This window comes from Lichenostomus cassidix, chromosome 8 (assembly GCF_008360975.1).
Source record: "Lichenostomus cassidix isolate B80296 chromosome 8, HeHo_3.0, whole genome shotgun sequence".
In the NCBI taxonomy this organism is placed as follows: Eukaryota; Metazoa; Chordata; class Aves; order Passeriformes; family Meliphagidae; genus Lichenostomus; species Lichenostomus cassidix.
In genome coordinates this window covers 22,918,622-22,935,971 of record NC_139489.1, presented here as the reverse complement: position 1 = coordinate 22,935,971, position 17,350 = coordinate 22,918,622, and the positions used below count along the sequence as shown (strand labels likewise).

At 40.5% G+C, this 17,350-nt stretch overlaps 1 protein-coding gene and 1 long non-coding RNA gene across 4 annotated transcripts in view; one reads left to right on the top strand and one right to left on the bottom strand.

Annotated features, from left to right (window-relative positions):
- LOC146434062 (uncharacterized) overlaps window positions 1-17,350 on the bottom strand; it is a 59,721-nt gene that overhangs the window by 17,469 nt on the left and 24,902 nt on the right. The window lies entirely within an intron of this gene.
- On the top strand, window positions 5,896-9,321 carry RGS1 (regulator of G protein signaling 1). Of its 2 annotated transcripts, XM_085068356.1 has the most exons (5): window positions 5,900-6,111; window positions 6,487-6,570; window positions 7,043-7,104; window positions 7,668-7,831; window positions 8,478-9,321. In XM_085068356.1, exons 1-5 carry the CDS (start codon window positions 6,008-6,010, stop codon window positions 8,661-8,663), a joined length of 600 nt encoding a protein of 199 aa, XP_084924482.1. In that variant the 5' UTR covers window positions 5,900-6,007; the 3' UTR covers window positions 8,664-9,321. The 2 variants fall into 2 exon arrangements, with proteins under 2 accessions (XP_084924483.1, XP_084924482.1); XM_085068357.1 differs by lacking the exon at window positions 6,487-6,570 and having other exon boundaries at window positions 5,896-6,111.

The window sequence follows — 17,350 nt, the reverse complement described above, 5'->3', positions numbered from 1 at the left end:
TCTGCATTTCCCAGATGGTGAGTGATGAACACTTCCTGTGCTACTGAACAGCAGGTACAGGAAGCATCACCATCAGCACCCAAAAGTTACTGTACTGCAGTTTTTGTCTCCTTTTTTTTTCTTCATCGAGATGTCAGCCAGTCTAGTTCAGAATCAGAAGTCCCCTGGTTTCACAGAAATTCAACAGTTAATTTATTTCAGATGGAAAGCCCCAGAAGGAAAGGACCAGGTTTCTGATAAACTGTATAAGCTTATTACCCTCTAATTAAGAAATGGTGACAAGAAAGAGAGAGTTACTGGATATGTATGTCAGTGAAATGTACTTCAGTGTGCTGAGGAAACACACATCTAATTCCTTGCACTGACTGTCATATAAACACAATCCTTAATGCCAACAATATTGATAATGTTTTTCTGTAAAGTCAAGTCATGAGAGTTTGAAAAGATGCCATAGAGAAAATAATAACCATAAGAACAACTTGTCTTCAGCAAAGCTTCAAACTGAAGGCTTCCAGTAGCTAACGGTGACTTCCAACAGCCACATAGAGCAGTCAGAGAGTTTAGGGACACAATTAAAGTCCCAAAAGTTGAGAGCACAGAACCCATGGAGACATTTAGGAGTTTACAGGAAAAGGACAGAGCTGTTGTCATCCCTTCACAGACCTGCCAGAATGGATGGAGGGACTTGGCTGTATTTTTATCCTCATATGATTCATAAAAACAGGGAAAACATCACTTGTGTGCTCTCCACAGTGAATTCAAGAGCTCCCGCCAGGTCCCTCCTTCACTGCCACTGTACAAAAAACCCCCAAAACTCCATAAGGTTCCCTCAGAAGCTAGGGGAAACCCTAAACAAAAAATCCCCTAAAAGCATTCTGCAGATACTTCAGAGAAAGGACAGTTTTAGGCAGAACTGGAATCTTGCAGGAATGTTTCTCTGATGCCATTTTATGGTGAGGAAGTGAAAGAGCTAAAACATTACAGGAAAGCTCTGGTCCCTTGTTCTCCAGAATCAGGTCTCTAACAGAGTAAATGCCACAAGGCTTTCTCAAGTGGTGATCATTGCCCAAAGTTTATCTCGTGGCATTCCTTGATGTAGGTTGGCATTAAGCTCCACTTATTTTTCAAACATAGAAGTCTTGTGTTTTGAGAAGTCTGATGCCATTCAACCCTAGTTATGCCTTACTGGTTGCAATATTGAATCTGTCATTGAATTGATCAGGAACAAAAGCTAACATCTTTAAAACAAAAGAAACAGTCCTCAAAAAGCCCAATTCTCGATCAAATCAGTACAACACCAAAAATGAGACCACTAAAACCAATAGCAAGATTTTCATCTTAGTGGCCTCATGATTTCTTTCCAGAAAAATTTCATTTGTAGCAGAAATTAATTCTGAAAATAATCTATAATGGCTACCATGACTCTGTTAGGGGCTGACTACATAACACGAGAAAAAATGTTAACATTTCAAAATAATATCACAGCAGCTCAAAAGCGCCCAACCCTATTTTTTTATATTTTAATGCATGCTATTTCCTCTCCCACAGAAACTAGTTTCTATTTCCCTTAAGTGCTAGAGATGGATTATCAGTAGTTGATTTGTTTAGGTCACGTAAAAGGCAAGAGCATTTCAAAGAAATCACTTGTTTTCATAGCTAAGCTAATGCTCAGCTGTGTGATGGGCAAGGGGATGTTCTGCAGAGGGGCAGCAATGTCTGGCTGGGCACTCCAGCTCAGCTCAGATGTGGCCAGATTAACTCCAGAGAAGTTTATGGTCAGCAACAGGAGTACAGCAAAGCTGAAAGTTGGCTACACGTGGACGAAAACATCTTGCCTAAGCCAAAACGAAATGTTCAGAAACAAAATGGGGCTGAAATGGAGAACGAATGAGGGTAAAGCCAGACAAAAGTGACCAAAAAGAAACAAAAAATGCAGAAGTCAGAAAGAGAAGCTTGAAATAATTTTGACCAGCAAATGGGACTTGGCGTTCACAGAACTTTTTGTCCTCTTTGCTTTAACCAAACTTGTCCAGTGTTGTAACCTTGGAAATTTTCTCACATTCTTTCTCTTACACTCTCCCAAGTGGTCACCAGAAAGAATAGAAAACAGTGCATGGAAACAGGTTGAATATTAATATTTGCAAGCATCTTCTATGCACATAAAATTGGATTAATTACTCATCATAAACCCACAAAAGATCTGGAAAACAGTAGAAACCAGATGGTGACAGCCAGCTGTGCTGCTGGTGCTGCAAAAAGTGCTCCTCTGTCCTTTCACAGGACAGAGTCAAATGAGGCAAAGCCAGCCATAGGACAAAGAGGGTTTTGTATCAAATGATGAGATTATTCCAATAAGCCCTAAAAGTGTAAGGCTTAAAATTCAATGAATTTCCTGTAATAATAAAGTTAATAGTCATAATAGTTACTAAACAAGAAAGTATTTCAAGCAGCAATTTGCCATCATGCTCTGCATGAAATAAAGAAAAGCATTATATAGGTAAATTAAGGTTGGGGAAGATGAACAGACAGGTCTGTTAACAACCATCTCACGAGGAAACTGAAAAAAATCCATAAAATTAGGAGGGAAGAAGTTATTTGAAAAACTTTCTGCTGGGTCAGGATGTAACTATTCCTCATGATATCATGTTAAACCCACCAGAGCCTGGAATACATTTCTGTGTACAGGAAACAAGAATAGTGACCCTAAATATGAATAATGCACATAGGTTTGCAGCATGGTATTTTTAAAGTTAAGTTGAAAATAAGTAGCACTTTTGACACCACAAAAGTCAAGCCAGAGTGTTCAGGACAATAGGATCATGCAAGGTGTAGGGAACCAACACGTAATCCCTGTGTGGGACCATGTCCAGCTCTTGCACAAAGCAGAACCCCTTCCAACAACCAAAGTCACAGTTAGCAAAGTATTTTTAACTTAGGAAATTCCATGCAGGTGTCTCCCTGGTTTTCTATGGTCTGCAGAAGCAGAATGTTACACAAGCAACAAAAAAAATTGTCAGCCCTATGAATGTTACAGTTCCTCTTTTCCCTCTCACTTCAGCTGTACATATACCTATGTCTTGTACACAGTTTTTTCCATTCTTGAATTTGGGAAACTTGCACTTGGCTCAACAAGTAAAATCTGAAAGATGAGTAGGCTTGCAGAGAAAGAGTGAATCAGAGTCAGTGAAATATTCCACTGAGAAAAAAAAAGGATGCCCTGAAGATCTGAGTTACTCAGAGGAAGAAAGGCTTTGTCCACAGTGGGAGAAAAAAAAAAAGATTAATAATCACAGTTCCATGTTGTTATGTCTGCTACTGAGTGCAGTAAGCTTTGGTTTTGGAGAGTTTGAGCAGTGCTTACAGGAAGATAGGAGGGTGTAGGTGCTTTATGCTGTCTTTACACTTCCTATGACCCTAAGCTAGAAGTTTACATGACAAACCTCTTCCTAGGTCCCCACTGTTCATCCCTTCTCCAAATCAGACACTCACAACTCCCAGGCACCTTTTTATGTTTGCTGGTCTTACATGGATCTTTACACAAGTTTACAAACAGACCTGGCTTAGGGTGAACCAGAGAGGCAGAGACTGGGGTTCAGTAATTTGGAAGATGGGAAAGGACCCTCCAGTATATTAAGAGCACTATTAATTCAGGATATGAGAAGAGCAGAACATAAGAATATCAGCTAATTCCAGGTGGTTTGCTTGGTAGCCAAAACTTTTTCCTCATTCACAGCAGAGTATTCCACCTATTACAATTTCCCTTTTGACTGTCTTCAAGTCCAGCAGCACCAGGATCCTAAAAGCAAAGGTTACCACCTCCCCTAGAGTACTGAGGTATAGTATCTCTACATGCAACACAAGTTACTAACAAGTTATCCCATATTAACACAACGGATCTCCTCCACCAAATAAAGTACCTGGAAAGCAATTCAAATACTGTGTGACCTGGAAAGCAATTCAAATGCTGTAGGACAGCAGCATAGCCCTGATGTAAATGACAAGAATGCTATTCTTTCTTTACTCAGAATACTATTGCAAGAAGGTGAAGTACAAAATCCACTCACTGGCACGAGAGAATTCCTTTCTAGAGGAAGGAATGACTCAACACCTGTTATGAGCATTGGTATGTCTAACAAATCCCAAAGGTAAAGATAGTAATTTCATTTTAAATGAGGAAAAGACATTCCTCATCTTGTAAATGAGCTGTCAGCAGCCCTGCATTGATAATAGGTAAAAACAAGCAAACCACCCCTTTCTTCAAGGAATCAGCACTGTTTAGTCCCTCAGACTTGCAGAATGTCACTGGTGGCTTATTTATAATTACAGGCTGGTGTAAGTTCAAGACATTGACCCACTTTTAGCCTGAGGCTACAAAGTTCTGATAGAAGATGAGATAGGAAATGATTTCCCCTGCGTCTTTTACATTTTTATTGCACTCTCTGAGAAGAATTTGGCTGCAGCATCTCTCCAACCTTCCCAGCAATGGAACCTCCCACCGAGGACAGCTCTTGACTGAGGGAACCAGTGAGACGCTGAGGGGGCAGAATGTCAAAACCCAGCACGTCAGATGTGAAAACAAATACGGCATCGATACCATCTCTTCCTTCCTTTTTTGCCTTGTTCAGGGGGGCAAGAGCAGTTAGTAAACACCTCTGCTGCTGCTCAAAGGTCAATGTTCACCTGATAGCAAGGAGATAAATATTTCCTGCAGAGCAGCCTAGGCAGACACATTTGTGTCACTGCTGGCACTCAGGGGACAGGCAGCCTGCCGTGGGTAAAACCACCCTGCTGCTGTCTGTCTGTCCTTGCATGCACATCTGTCTGCAGGCAGCTCTCGGGCTCCCAGTGCTTCAGAGCTCAGTTCCCTGGGAAGCTGGGGATGTGTCAGCAGTTAGCACCCTCACATGCAGCCCTGTGCACATCATTCGTGAGCTTGTAAGTAATCAAAGCTGCACATGTAATTAGCAAAACAACCTTTGAGATACCACAGGAAAAACCTCAAGTGAACAATGCAGAAATTGAGATGCTCAGGGATCAGATTAAGTATTTTAACATCTAAATCACCATCCTGGACAGGTTAATAGAAAGTTACACTTAATTCTTCATCTTGCTTTATATCCCTGGTTTGTTCTTTGAAGTGGAACTCAAGTAAGTACAAAGAACTCACACCTCCCTCAAACCAGTTGTAATATTAACATTGTGTTTACAACAACAGCTCCAGCCTAATCAACATTAAGACATGACAAGTCACTTAAAATTAGGGAAGTATTCCCAAAATACGGCATTGTGCTTTCAAATAACCTGACTTTGGAAAAATTAAACCAAATTATATAAGTTCTCCCTGCTTCAAAACCCTTTCCTGAGAAAACCACTTTAAATATTTTCACAGCATGTGTCTAAACAAACCAGATGCCTCTGCCTAATGTAATATTCTAGTTTGAAGAACAGCTGGGGACTTACAAATAGTAGAACTTCAATACTGGGTTATCCTAAAGTATCTTTTCCTAGTATTCTGCCAAGCCCACCTAACCAATTGAAAAGTATGAAATTGCAGGACACAGGCATGCAACAAGTGAATTTTGTCAAGGAAAAAAATGGCAGGATTCACAGCTCTTTTGATCAAACCAAAAAATACTTCTGATTTGCAGGTACCAAGGAGAAGGGGACAAGCATTCAAAGTTCTAGAGGGGATTTTTTTTTTTTTAGATTTTTTTTTTTGGTAACAGACATGCAGTCACACATAGCAACCCCAAACTAACTCAGCCTCATCTGGCTTAACCTCAACCACGAGACACTGCTGTCTGTTTTCTTTCTCAAAAAGACGTCACTGCGCACTGAAAAAGGGAACTTCCCGAGTTTGCGATGAAGATCCACGATAAACAGCTCTGTTCACACCAGCTCGCCAGGCTGCTGCGTCAATAAAAGGCGGCAGCAGAGGCAGAGAGCTGTCAGTTGGGGCTCGGAGGATTATCGTGGCCAAAGGCGCTCCACGTTCAAGTTGAGGAAAATGCCAGGATTTTTTTTCTCCCACAACAACATGAGTGAATTAAATGGAAAGGAAGATTGCAAGCTCGCAGAAGGCAAAGGCCATAAAAAGAAGCAGAAGGCTTTGTAAGTATATACAACTTTGTATGAAATTTAATGTATTAGAGGTGAAAATAACACTCTGCTAATCTTGGAGATTAAGAATTAGCACTGGGCTTCAGCCGAAATGACTGCAAAACCTGCTCAAAGCCCAAGACTGCAACATCATTAGAAAAGACTTGAGCTGAGGAATACCAATTAATTGATTGCTTTAAGTAATCAGAAGTAAAATTTGGATAGAGTGGGGGCCTCAGACTTTTTAAAAAATTACTTGGATACATAAATTCCCAGAGTTCAGTCTTCTGGTTCTTTCTGTCTCTGAAAGTTTGAAGAATATTTAAGTGGAATTGAAATGCAACTGCAATTTTAATGGATTACAAAAATGTCTGTTCATTGTTTCAGTGGGGCAGATCTCAAAAATTATTTGAAGTGCATGGTACCACATATCGAATCTGGGATCAAGACTTCCAACTCTAGAAATGTCATGTAAGTACAGAAATACACCAATTTATAAAACATGATTATAACTAGATTACTGTATAGTAAATTATACTTCATTTCTAAACTACTTATAGAACAACAAATAGTGTAAAAATATCTAGAATTTCCAAAATGCAAGGGAGGTGAACATTAGTAATTAGAAACTATTCATGGAGTTAAGGATTTTTGATTAGTGATTTGATATGTTTGCATCAGTGAGGGAGAAGAAAAAGTTTTACATATTTTCCTAGGAACAGAACTCAAGATAACATCACAGTTCCATATTTTTCCATGTCAAATTATTTTTCTCAATGTGGGCTGTCTCCAGGATCTCAGATTATGACAAAGCCATAAATTTAGTAAATACCTAGCACATATTCCTGCAATATAATAAATTATAAAATTTGTCTCCTTCAGACACACAAACTAAACCACATGGTTTCTTGCCTAAAGTCTTTTCTTTTTCTTGTCACCTCAGGCTTTCTGCAGAGGAAGTTATTCAGTGGTCACAGTCTTTGGAAAAGCTCTTGGCCAGCCAAAGTAAGTCTGTTACTTCAGTATGACTTTGTTCTTACTCTGAGGACAAAATTTTATCTAATCTCACCAAACAGGCAAAGTTGCAGCACTGTATAAATACTGTCAGACAATGGGCAGCTGCACTTCAGTTTTTTACAGCTCTAGTGTAACATGGACACTGCTACAGCTTGGCTTCCAAGCTGGGTTTTATTATTCTTTTTCCATTTTCAATTAAGCAAACCCCCAAACAGCTCATTTTGATCAGTCTTTGATCCTTGGAAAATACATCCATTTAATTTGGAATTTTCTCTCTACTTCTGCCCTAAGACTGTCCATTTAAGAAGGACTAGAATCCATTGCTATAATTTGGTGCCCAGGGTTTGGATCTAAAAACACTGAATACAATTAGGAAAACTCCCTCCCATCAGCCTTCATATTAGAACACCTGTAGTACATTGAAGAAGGGAAGAACAGTGGATTTTGGCGAGATTTTATATCAGATTTCAACACAACCCCCGCTATTTATTTTACCCACCCTGGTCACAAACATCGTGCCATAAATGATGATGTGTTTGTGTTGGCTTTAGGTGGTCAAGGTGTCTTTCGGGAGTTCCTGAAGTCAGAGTTCAGTGAGGAAAACATCGAATTCTGGCTGGCCTGTGAGGATTACAAGAAAACCAAGTCTGACCACCTACATGGCAAAGCAGAGAGGATTTATGAGGAGTTTGTTCAGTCAGATGCCATCAAGCAGGTATGTACAAAGTCAGCCTGAGCAGAGCTAGGGAGAAGTGTGGCTTCACTGAGATGCTCCTACACTCATTCGGTTGCATAAGAGGAAGACAGAGCCACGCTTTCAGGAGCCTTCTTGCATCATTGCTGTCTGCAGTGTGACATTATCAGATCTCACACACAGTCACAGGATGCAGGCTGACACTTGGGAGAGCCACCAGCAGAGCTCAGTAAAGCCCTCAGCAGCTTAGCACATGATGCTCCTGGCTGAGTCAGCCCAGTTTGAATTACTGATGGTGTTTGAGAGTGGAAACACTACAGAACATTTCTTGTCTTTTAAAATATCTGGACCTTCTGGAAAATTAAAAGTTCTGTATGTTGATCATAATTAGAGACATTCAGCAGATTTCTCTTGTTACCCAGAGGTTGTTCCTCAAGGTTGCACTGTATTAATTCTGACTCCAGAACAATCTACATTTCTATAGAGAACAGCAATTTTAGTGCCTAACTGGGATATAGGTATTTAATTTCCCTCATTTTGCAGTTCTGACATTGTACTATCACAGAGTTCTAGGGCTGCAAATCCATGTATAGACAAAGTGATAGATATAGGAAGAGACTATAATTTTAAGTTAAGTTTTCAATGACATTTATTTTTTCCTTTCCAGATCAATATTGACTATCAGATGAGGGAAGCAACAGCCAAAAAAGCTCAAGACCCAACTCACACAAGTTTTGATGAAGCCCAGAAAACAGTGTACATCCTTATGGAAAGGGATTCATATCCCAGATTTTTAAAATCCAAATCCTACCTGAACCTTTTGAACCAGCTGCAAACCAACCCTTCCAAATAAAGTGTTTGAGGCAGGGAAGAGCCAAGTAGACTCTGTCAAATATCATGTGAAGAGATCCTTCACTGTGGTTGGATCTTGCCAAGGGAAACCCCTGCCTTGAGAGGAGGAGTGTGAGGGAGATGCAAACAGCTCCAAGTAAATGCAGGATAAAAGCTGGTGAGGGAAAAAATCCCCTCCTCCCACATGCTATGGAGTCAAGGCAGGATGTGGAAAATGTGGTTTGAACTGCAGTGTGAACACTGAACCATGTCTTCGATCCCAAGGAACTGCTGGTTCTTAGCAAGTGTAAGACTTGCAAGATGAGTATTGGGAAGAGATTACCAAGTTCAGAAGGAAAGCTAGGATGACTGACAATTTTGGGCATAACAAGAAAGTGCCAAGACAAGACTGACATCTCTCTTAAAAATCTATGAAGTGTTAATAAGTGTGAGTGTGAGCTCCATGATGCTGTTGTGCTATGTAAATATATTCTAAATTGACATGTCTTAAAATTGATATGTTTTAAATTATATAAGAAGTATATAAGCTGTATTTTTATTAAGTATGTATTCAATGGGCAGGTATGTAGCATCTTTGCTGTTTAATTTATTGAAAAATAATAAGCCACTCTTCATTAAAATATTGTTAAAAATAAACTTTCATAGTGGTTTTACCTCTTTTCTGAAGTGATTTTTCCATTGTAATTAGTGAAATACTGAAACAATTCCCTTCAGTCTCACTGTGCTACTACTTCTGATCTCCATATTCAAATACTAATTCTACCTCCACCACTTCTCTCTTTTTTCCCATTTTACACAACCATAATCTGAGTTACCTGGAGAAGGTGATACTGCCTTACACAGACCCACCCTTATGACCCCCCCCAAAAAAGAGAAAATAAATTAATAAATAAAGAGGAGCGGATCTAAAATTTCTTTGTATTTTTCATACTGCCTCAGCTACCAGCATCCAAGTCAAATCTCAAATACAGAAAATTTGGAGCCCATGACCCCACAGTTCAATCCCCTTTGACACTAAAGAGGTGAGGAGCACATAGATCACCCATGTCTGCTTATGGAGAGAGGCAGCAACTGGAAAAACTCCCCAGCAACCCCATTGTTTGAGATACTGGCATTTCTCCACCTAATCCTAGGAAGATCCAGAATGTGACATACAATACCAATACTAGCATCAAAGGGCATTTAATTTCCCCACAAATGTTGCATTAAATTTACTTTAAAATGTTATGAGCAGCCTATGCCACAGTGGGTAGTGATGAGAACTAAAGGAAAAGAAAAAAAGATGTGATTATGCTTGAAATATGTAACTATGAACAAGAGCATTCCCCAAACTCTTGTGTTTGAGGCCTTGTGACATTAGAACTTATAAAAATAAATCAAAGAATGCCTTGGTCTTAACAAGTTCCCATCATGAGACACTGACATCACATGGGTGGCAATACAAGATTTTATCTCAGCCTAGCAGATTTTCCATTTTTCCAAAATAACATGAGCTTTGTAAGCCCCACTCCATTCTGCACCAAAGGGAGAAGCTACAAATTCAAAGACGTCACCTCTTGACAAGAGCAGACTGTGCTCCTACTGCCACCCTTTGGGGACTTTGGGACCTCCAGGGGAGGACAAAATTGTGTTAGAAGCAAAGCCACTGCAAATCACATCTTCCTTTCAAGGCTAATAAATGCAGAAAAAGAGACTTAATAATAATTCTGGTCTTTCAGAATTATTATTAAGTATGTGTTCCTGAGAGAGTCTGACTGCAAAACCTGAATGCTCCTGGAACAATGTAAACCAGTCTCCAGCTGGCACCCTGACATGAATTAATTTTCCAGGATCATTAGGAATAAATCTAATTGCTGTGAAGTGGGAATAACAACTGTGCCTCCCACACAAGGTGCCATCACCATGTTTGCTCTGACACAGTTAACATGGACCAAATGTCTCTGTTTGCATAACTTCAAGCTCACAGAAAACAAAGAAGGACTATGAAATATCAGCCACCCTCTAAACAGACACTGCCTTCAAGTAACATTATTCTTTTGACTGTAAATCCCTTAAATTATTATGGGATTTGGTATCTTCATTTGCTTGCCCTGCAGTTTCACAAGTTTGTTATGATTTAACCAAACACCCTCATGAAATTTCTGACAAAAATCATATTTCATAGCATTGATAGTTTTATTATTTTTTTACTGGCTTGTTGCTAGCAGAGAAGACAGTCAGAGCAATTTCATCCACTTGTATTACACAGTTAGTATAGACCAGAGAATCTGAGGAGGGAAGAAGGGACTTTTGACTTTCTTCCACAAGCTCCTACCAACTTCATAATTTGGTACAGTGAGAGAGTAGAAAGGTTTTTATTCTTCTACAAAAAGAAGCTATTCCACTCTATACAACCCAACAGCCATGGTTATTTTTAAGCCTCTCACCTTGTTTGCAGTACAGGCCTAATATTAACTGCAAAGGTCAATTGCCCAGATTGTTAATTCCAGAGCTATTCCAGCCCACTCCAGCAGCCCTGAGAACACAACCACATTTCACCAAGCAAATAACAGCGCAGCAGAAATTCAGGCCTGGCTCTGGGATGCTGGAAACTCAGTATTACAGATCTGTTGCTAGAGCAGGGCTTGACAAAGCTGGTTGTTTAAACAAGGTCTGAGGGGTCTGGATGACTCAGAACACACAGATGGAAGGACTCCGTGCTTTCTGTCACCCTTGGTTCATGTACAAGGTGGGTGCCCTCATCTCCCAACACTTGCACAGGAACAGTCCCAGTGTCACACTTTGGTTTCACACCTGTGGGCTGAGGCTCTTTTTTAAACTAGATTTTGCTTTCTCTCTTGGGAAAAAATGTACCATGAGAGAATGGAAATTTGCTGTTCCATTCAGTGCCTCTAAAAGAAACGGTTGAATTGGGTTGGCCATCAGCTATGGAACAGCACAGAAAAACAGGATGCAATACATGGGAAAGGTTTAAGAATTGACAGTAGTGACTCAGACTTTTCTTTGAGAGTTCTACCTTCCCCCTGAAGGAAACATTTTCATTGTTTGTTAGTGTTCCAATGGAAAAAAGAAAAAAAAAAATCAATTGCTGCACCATCTTCAGGTACATTTTTGAAGTGAATTAACTTTCTCTGCTGCAGTTTTCTTTATGGAAGGACTCAAGAATCCAGCAGACCCTGAATGTGTATTTAGAAGACTAGCTTTGATCTCTCCAATTTGGAAAAATTAATTCCCTGAAACAGATGTTTTTAATATTATCTCAGTTAAAAATACAGTATAACATAATAGCAATCTCTCTCATATATTGAACAGGCCATCTGTGGAAACAGTCTATGATTATGGACAGTGAAACAGGAAGGAAACTAAAGCCGACATAGTGACAAATAGTACAAATTCATCACCTTAGACAGTGCCACCCATCCCTGCCCACACTCTGAAGTAACAGGCTTTTCAGATGTCACCTCCTTTATGGTTGTGAAATGAATTTGAAAAGTAAAAATAGATAATAGAAGGTGGAAAAATTAGATGTTCTCATCTTCCCTTTAGAGACATGAGTTGGTTGTATCAGAATGTGTAATGTCTACAGATGAAGCCTTTTGAAATTAAATCTTTTAGTCATTAAACAGAGGCAGACACTGAAAAACAAGTTCTTGCTTATTATTCATTGGATGATTTAAACTTATCTTGGGTGCTCAGAAACAAAGTCAGAGGGGACTTAAGGTTATCTCCTGGCTTTGTTTGGGTAGATAAAGCCTCAAAGGCTTTAGTCACTAAAAGGAGATTTATATCAATCAAGACCCAACGTGCCTATTTTGGAAATAAACTCATTCCCCCTCATTTCTCAAAATATCCCCACAAAGTACCCTCTTGAAAGACCCCAAAGATGATCAACATTTACATTCTACTGAGCATTTTCCTTCAATTTCTTCAAACAGCCTGAGCACCACACTGCCTTAAAGCACTTCAGTAGTTCGGTGACCTGCTGTCACATGGTCCCTTTCACTAATAAAATTAAAAATAGCTTGAGTAGAGTATGAAGTGCAGAAATGTAAACCTTTCAGGACCACTCTAGTCTTGTGTTCCGAGGGAAACAGAGCAGATTAGCATTGCTTCTCTTCAAAGTCTGTGACACAGCCAAAGTACTGAAGTGGCAGCACAGCTGCCTACAAACTCGACATCACTGGAGTCACAAGGGGTTGGGGTTTTTTTTAAAGTCACTGTGGTCAGAAGGTTTCTGCTATTAGAGGGCAAGCTTTAAAAATAAAACCGGATAAACATGCTTTGCATAATTAATAACTCAGTAGCCCATGATTTCCATACTACCTATGGAAAGGATCTGTAATGTATTTACTGAAGCAAATGGTTTGTCAACCATGAAGGCCAAGAAGGCAACTTTAGGTACAGAGAAGAGACTCAACATTGAACAGAATTGGAGCAGCCATAAGTTGGACAGTGGACTTGCTGTTCATGTCAGCCTGAGGAAACAGTGGACACCCTCTGGATGTTCAAACAAAGCCCAAAGTCCAGCCAGGAACTCTCCAGGTGCTGGAATGAACATCTGGAGGATAGGGGGGGCCTGGACTGGACTAATGCAGTCAAATATTCTGACTTGGCTCACACTATTTGACACTCAACTATGTCAAGACAAAGAACTGACATCTTCCAAAGGAGTACACAGCTGCAGGGGGTGTGAGAAGCCTTGTTCACCTTGAGCTTTGGTGGAAACACTAAATGCAGAGCCTGACAGAGTTCAGGGCATACAGTGCTTCGTGCCTAAACCACAGCACTCCCCTCTGGGAAGCCTGACTGACTGGGTGGGGTGAAAGTTCTCGTAAAAACTAGTCCAAGCTTCTCATGGCATGATTTCCTCTCCTACCGAGATGGCTGCAGAACATCAGGCTCACACAATGACATCAGTTTTTGGGAATAAAAAGGGAACAGAAAGGTCACTGAGTACAACTGAGGTCAGGTTTCCAGAAGTGCTATCTAGAATTCTGTGTATTCTCACTCAACAGGCAATGGTTAATAGAGTTTGCAGAAATGGGCCACAAGGTAAGATTTGTCCAACCTTATCGATAAAACCTAAAGCCATGAATACAGAAACTATTAAAATCCTTCAGCCAGTGACTATTAGCAGGCCATGCCTTCTACTCAGAAACAAAAACCACTTCATCATCTCCATGTCTGCTGACAATTTATTGGTTGTTTTGACCTTTGTAAGGAATGAACCACTGAACACTGCTCCCTGTTGCCCTGTGAGCAGAATTTTGTTGCACATGGAAGCTCACTTTTTCGAGGTTCTTTTCAAACATATATCAAGAAAGTTCCCGAAAGAATTTGTCAAAGCTACCAATAAGATGTAATTAGAGAACCAGGACCCTTCTCTGGAAACATCTATGGCTGTACTAAGTGAGAAGCAAGAACATTGATTATTTCTCTACTAAACCCACTCAAACAGCAATGAAGGTGAGTAGCAGTCAGATCAGAGTATCCGCTTTGTGTTCTCCTCAAGGTTAGCGAGGGCCTCTTGATGTTTCACTGCTTTCCCTGTGTTTGGACCTGGATTTCAGTGCTGCTATTGAACATGCTTTTGTAGGACACTGTCAGGAACATCAGCCCCAGGCAAGCAGTGTTCCTACATTCCCAAATGCCAGGGCACCCACAGAGGGAAGGGCAGGCGGGGAGCACACGTGGGTAGATGGAAAGAATGGGTACAACACCGAGAATGAGACAGGCAGTACTTCCACATTCACTAGTGTGGAACAGATGTAGGTGGGTGAGATGTTTATTGAGCATAACAGCATTGAAACAGAAGCAAAATTAGGAAATAATTAATATAGGGGTGGGAGGAAAAAACCCCAAGAGAATGCAGATAAATTAAGAAAGGTAATACTAGGTGAGTGAGTGAGTGAGTGAGTGAGTGAGTGAGTGAGTGCAGGAAAACAGAAAAGGAAGACTGAGCAAGAACTCACTGAGCAAGATGGTCAGCATACATTGTCTAAACTAGCAGGCAGTTAAGGGTTAATCCCTAGAAAAAGAACAGGTCTGACAACTGACAAATTCAGCAGCTCTGATAGGATATAGCCATTTTCTCAGCTTTGTTACTTTTCCGTTTCCCTTATTTTCTTTCTGAAAAGCACATCCAGCTCAACCCCTGAATAAACCAAGCAATGATTGATTCCTGTGTATCACATCCCTCCATAAACCTAGGGCTGTCCTGTGCCCTACACCTGGCAACACAAGGTGGGAAAAGGCTCTGTCAGAAGTTAGCTGCAGGGCTCAGTGTTGCACCAGGAGTCTTTCAGGATGGAAGAGACCATTGATTGATGTGGCACTGCAGGGAGTGTCCCCATGCAGAGCCTGCACCCACAGCCACCCTCTCGAGGCCAGCCTGAGTGACGACCACAGCAGCTCAGCCTTCTCCTTCAGTGTGACACCAGATGACATCTAGTGGCATTTATATGCAGTATAAGGAAGGGTGTGATTGAGGTTAAATCACAGTTTTACAGTGAGGCAGCACAGCTGCTTAATGACTAAACTATCCAATCTTACAGGCTTTAAATATTCTGGAAAGGGAAGCAGATGGGTCATTTCTGGGTGTCAGGCTATGAATGATGGTAGTGGAAAAAGCTGACACAGAGAAACAAATTGTAAAATCATATTTGCAATCTATTAAATTTCACATTTTGCTTTAGAGTATGGTCAAGGATACAACAACACATGGAATTAGCAACAAATCCTGCACCTAAATACCATCCCACTGTACAAGGCAAGAGAGGTTTGCAGAAGTATTTTCTTTGGTTTAATAGTAAAAGCAAACTTAGGGAGAAAATCCCTGAACAAGTTTGTTTCAATTTTAAGCAATATTACAGCATTTTTAATGTCTGTATTGAATAATTGAATGCAAAGTCATTGGTTGCTGACCCTCAGTCACTTCACAATTTAAATTTACAAAGGTATGATCTTATATAGTGGTCCCCTGGACATCAACTGACAGGGAAAAAAACCCAATTAGTTCATTAGCACTCATTTTAATAATGAGTTTTAGATGAGTTTTCCTTTAATGCCAATAAAATTTATAGTAAAAAAATACATTTAGGCTTTTGCAAAAATAACGTGCATAAGAACATATAAGGTTTTTACAAAATATACGTAGAAAAAATAGATAAATACGGATACAAATTACTAGAGACTATCAACATAATTGGTATTCTCATTCTGTAACTTTTCCACAGTCACAGTTATTATTACAGTGCTTGTTTCTTATTTTAAATTTAAGTAGTTCTACAAATGAGATTATTTATCGACACTTTTTAGCTTGTCAGGTTCTGGCCCTCAGATGCATTAGTATAGAACTGCCTGTATATGAAGCATTAGAAGTATGGGGAGAGATGGGTGAAACTGGAAACAGCTTCACTCTTGTGAGGATTTCAATTCTCAACTCAAGTGACATTGCACAGATATTTGCTCCTGCCCATTCCCAATGTAGAAACGGAACAAAACACTCCAAAATCCTGTGTAAAGTTACAACAAATACAGAGTGAGGTTTAATGAAATAGCAATAAATAGAAAATAGATGCCAGTGACATTTGCTCTTCCCTTCCCTAAGCACAGAGCAGGTCTCAGGTGTGATGCTGCCCTGCTCACACACCAGGTTTTGCTCTAGGTGAGCACAGCATTTCCTCCCTAGCAGCACCAGTGCTGTGGGAAAAGGGATGCACATGTCGTCCACAAAGCCTGTGTACCAGTAGGGTGAGCTGCAAGAAAATAAATGAGTGTACTGTGTTGTTGTAGGCTCAAACCTCAATTTAAGTTCCAATCCTACACAGTTCATGCTTTGCCTGGGAGGAGCTGCAAGAAGAAAAGATGAGTCAGAGCAGAGAGATAAGAGTGAAAGAAATATCAGTGTGCACAGCTGGGCTGTCAGAGGGAGCAGGGACAAGACCCACCTTGTCCTCCCAACAGGGTCAATCTGGGCCTTGTAGGCAGTGGCAAATTCTCAAAGATCACAACTACCCCAGGAAGGACAGAAAGCCCTGCAGAAAAATCCCCTCCTGTGACTAATTTGCAGTAAGGAATGGAGGTACTGCTTACTCTCAAAGCCCCAGCATCACTACAAATGAGCTTTCCACTGACACAAACAGCAACTCTAGTGCTACTGCACTGCATGGCTCCTTTCAAACTCCTGGCTAGAGAGGAACAAGCAGAGCACAGAGGAGCTGAGGCTCAATCTAAAATGAGGCCATAACCTGGGCAACAGCCTTGAGAAAAATGAGAGAGGACTTCCCATAAGTTTAAAGAGAGTTCTGGCCCAACACCCCTCAGATGCTGTGCAACAGCAGGTTGGCCAGTAGGAGCACATAAAAGCTTATCATTAATGGGTCAGAGCAGAAAATAAAGTTCTCCCTGAGCAACCTAAACTGCTTCATAATACTGTCTGTAAGAGGAAAATTGGTTTCAGCGCAGGCGTACTTGTGCCTTTTGTCTCATTTCAACATGGACTTCAGATTTCATACAAGGAACTTTGATAAAGGGTTGGAAAACATTAGTCACAGGACTTGGACAACACATGCAAGATTTCAGTGAAGTAAAGTACAGCTTCATGTCATTGCAGCTGATCAGCAGAGATGCCAAGATAATTTCAGTGCAAACAGGCTCTATCAGTGGTGCATCAGAGCCCAAAGGAGC

What these genes read in the sequence shown, in the direction of transcription:
- RGS1 (XM_085068356.1), top strand. Translation starts at nt 6,008, where the DNA reads ATGCCAGGATTTTTTTTCTCCCACAACAACATGAGTGAATTAAATGGA. An exon ending in TCCAACTCTAGAAATGTCAT is followed by an intron (nt 6,571 to 7,042) that starts GTAAGTACAGAA and finishes TTGTCACCTCAG; the next exon opens with GCTTTCTGCAGAGGAAGTTA. An exon ending in AGTCAGATGCCATCAAGCAG is followed by an intron (nt 7,832 to 8,477) that starts GTATGTACAAAG and finishes TTTCCTTTCCAG; the next exon opens with ATCAATATTGACTATCAGAT.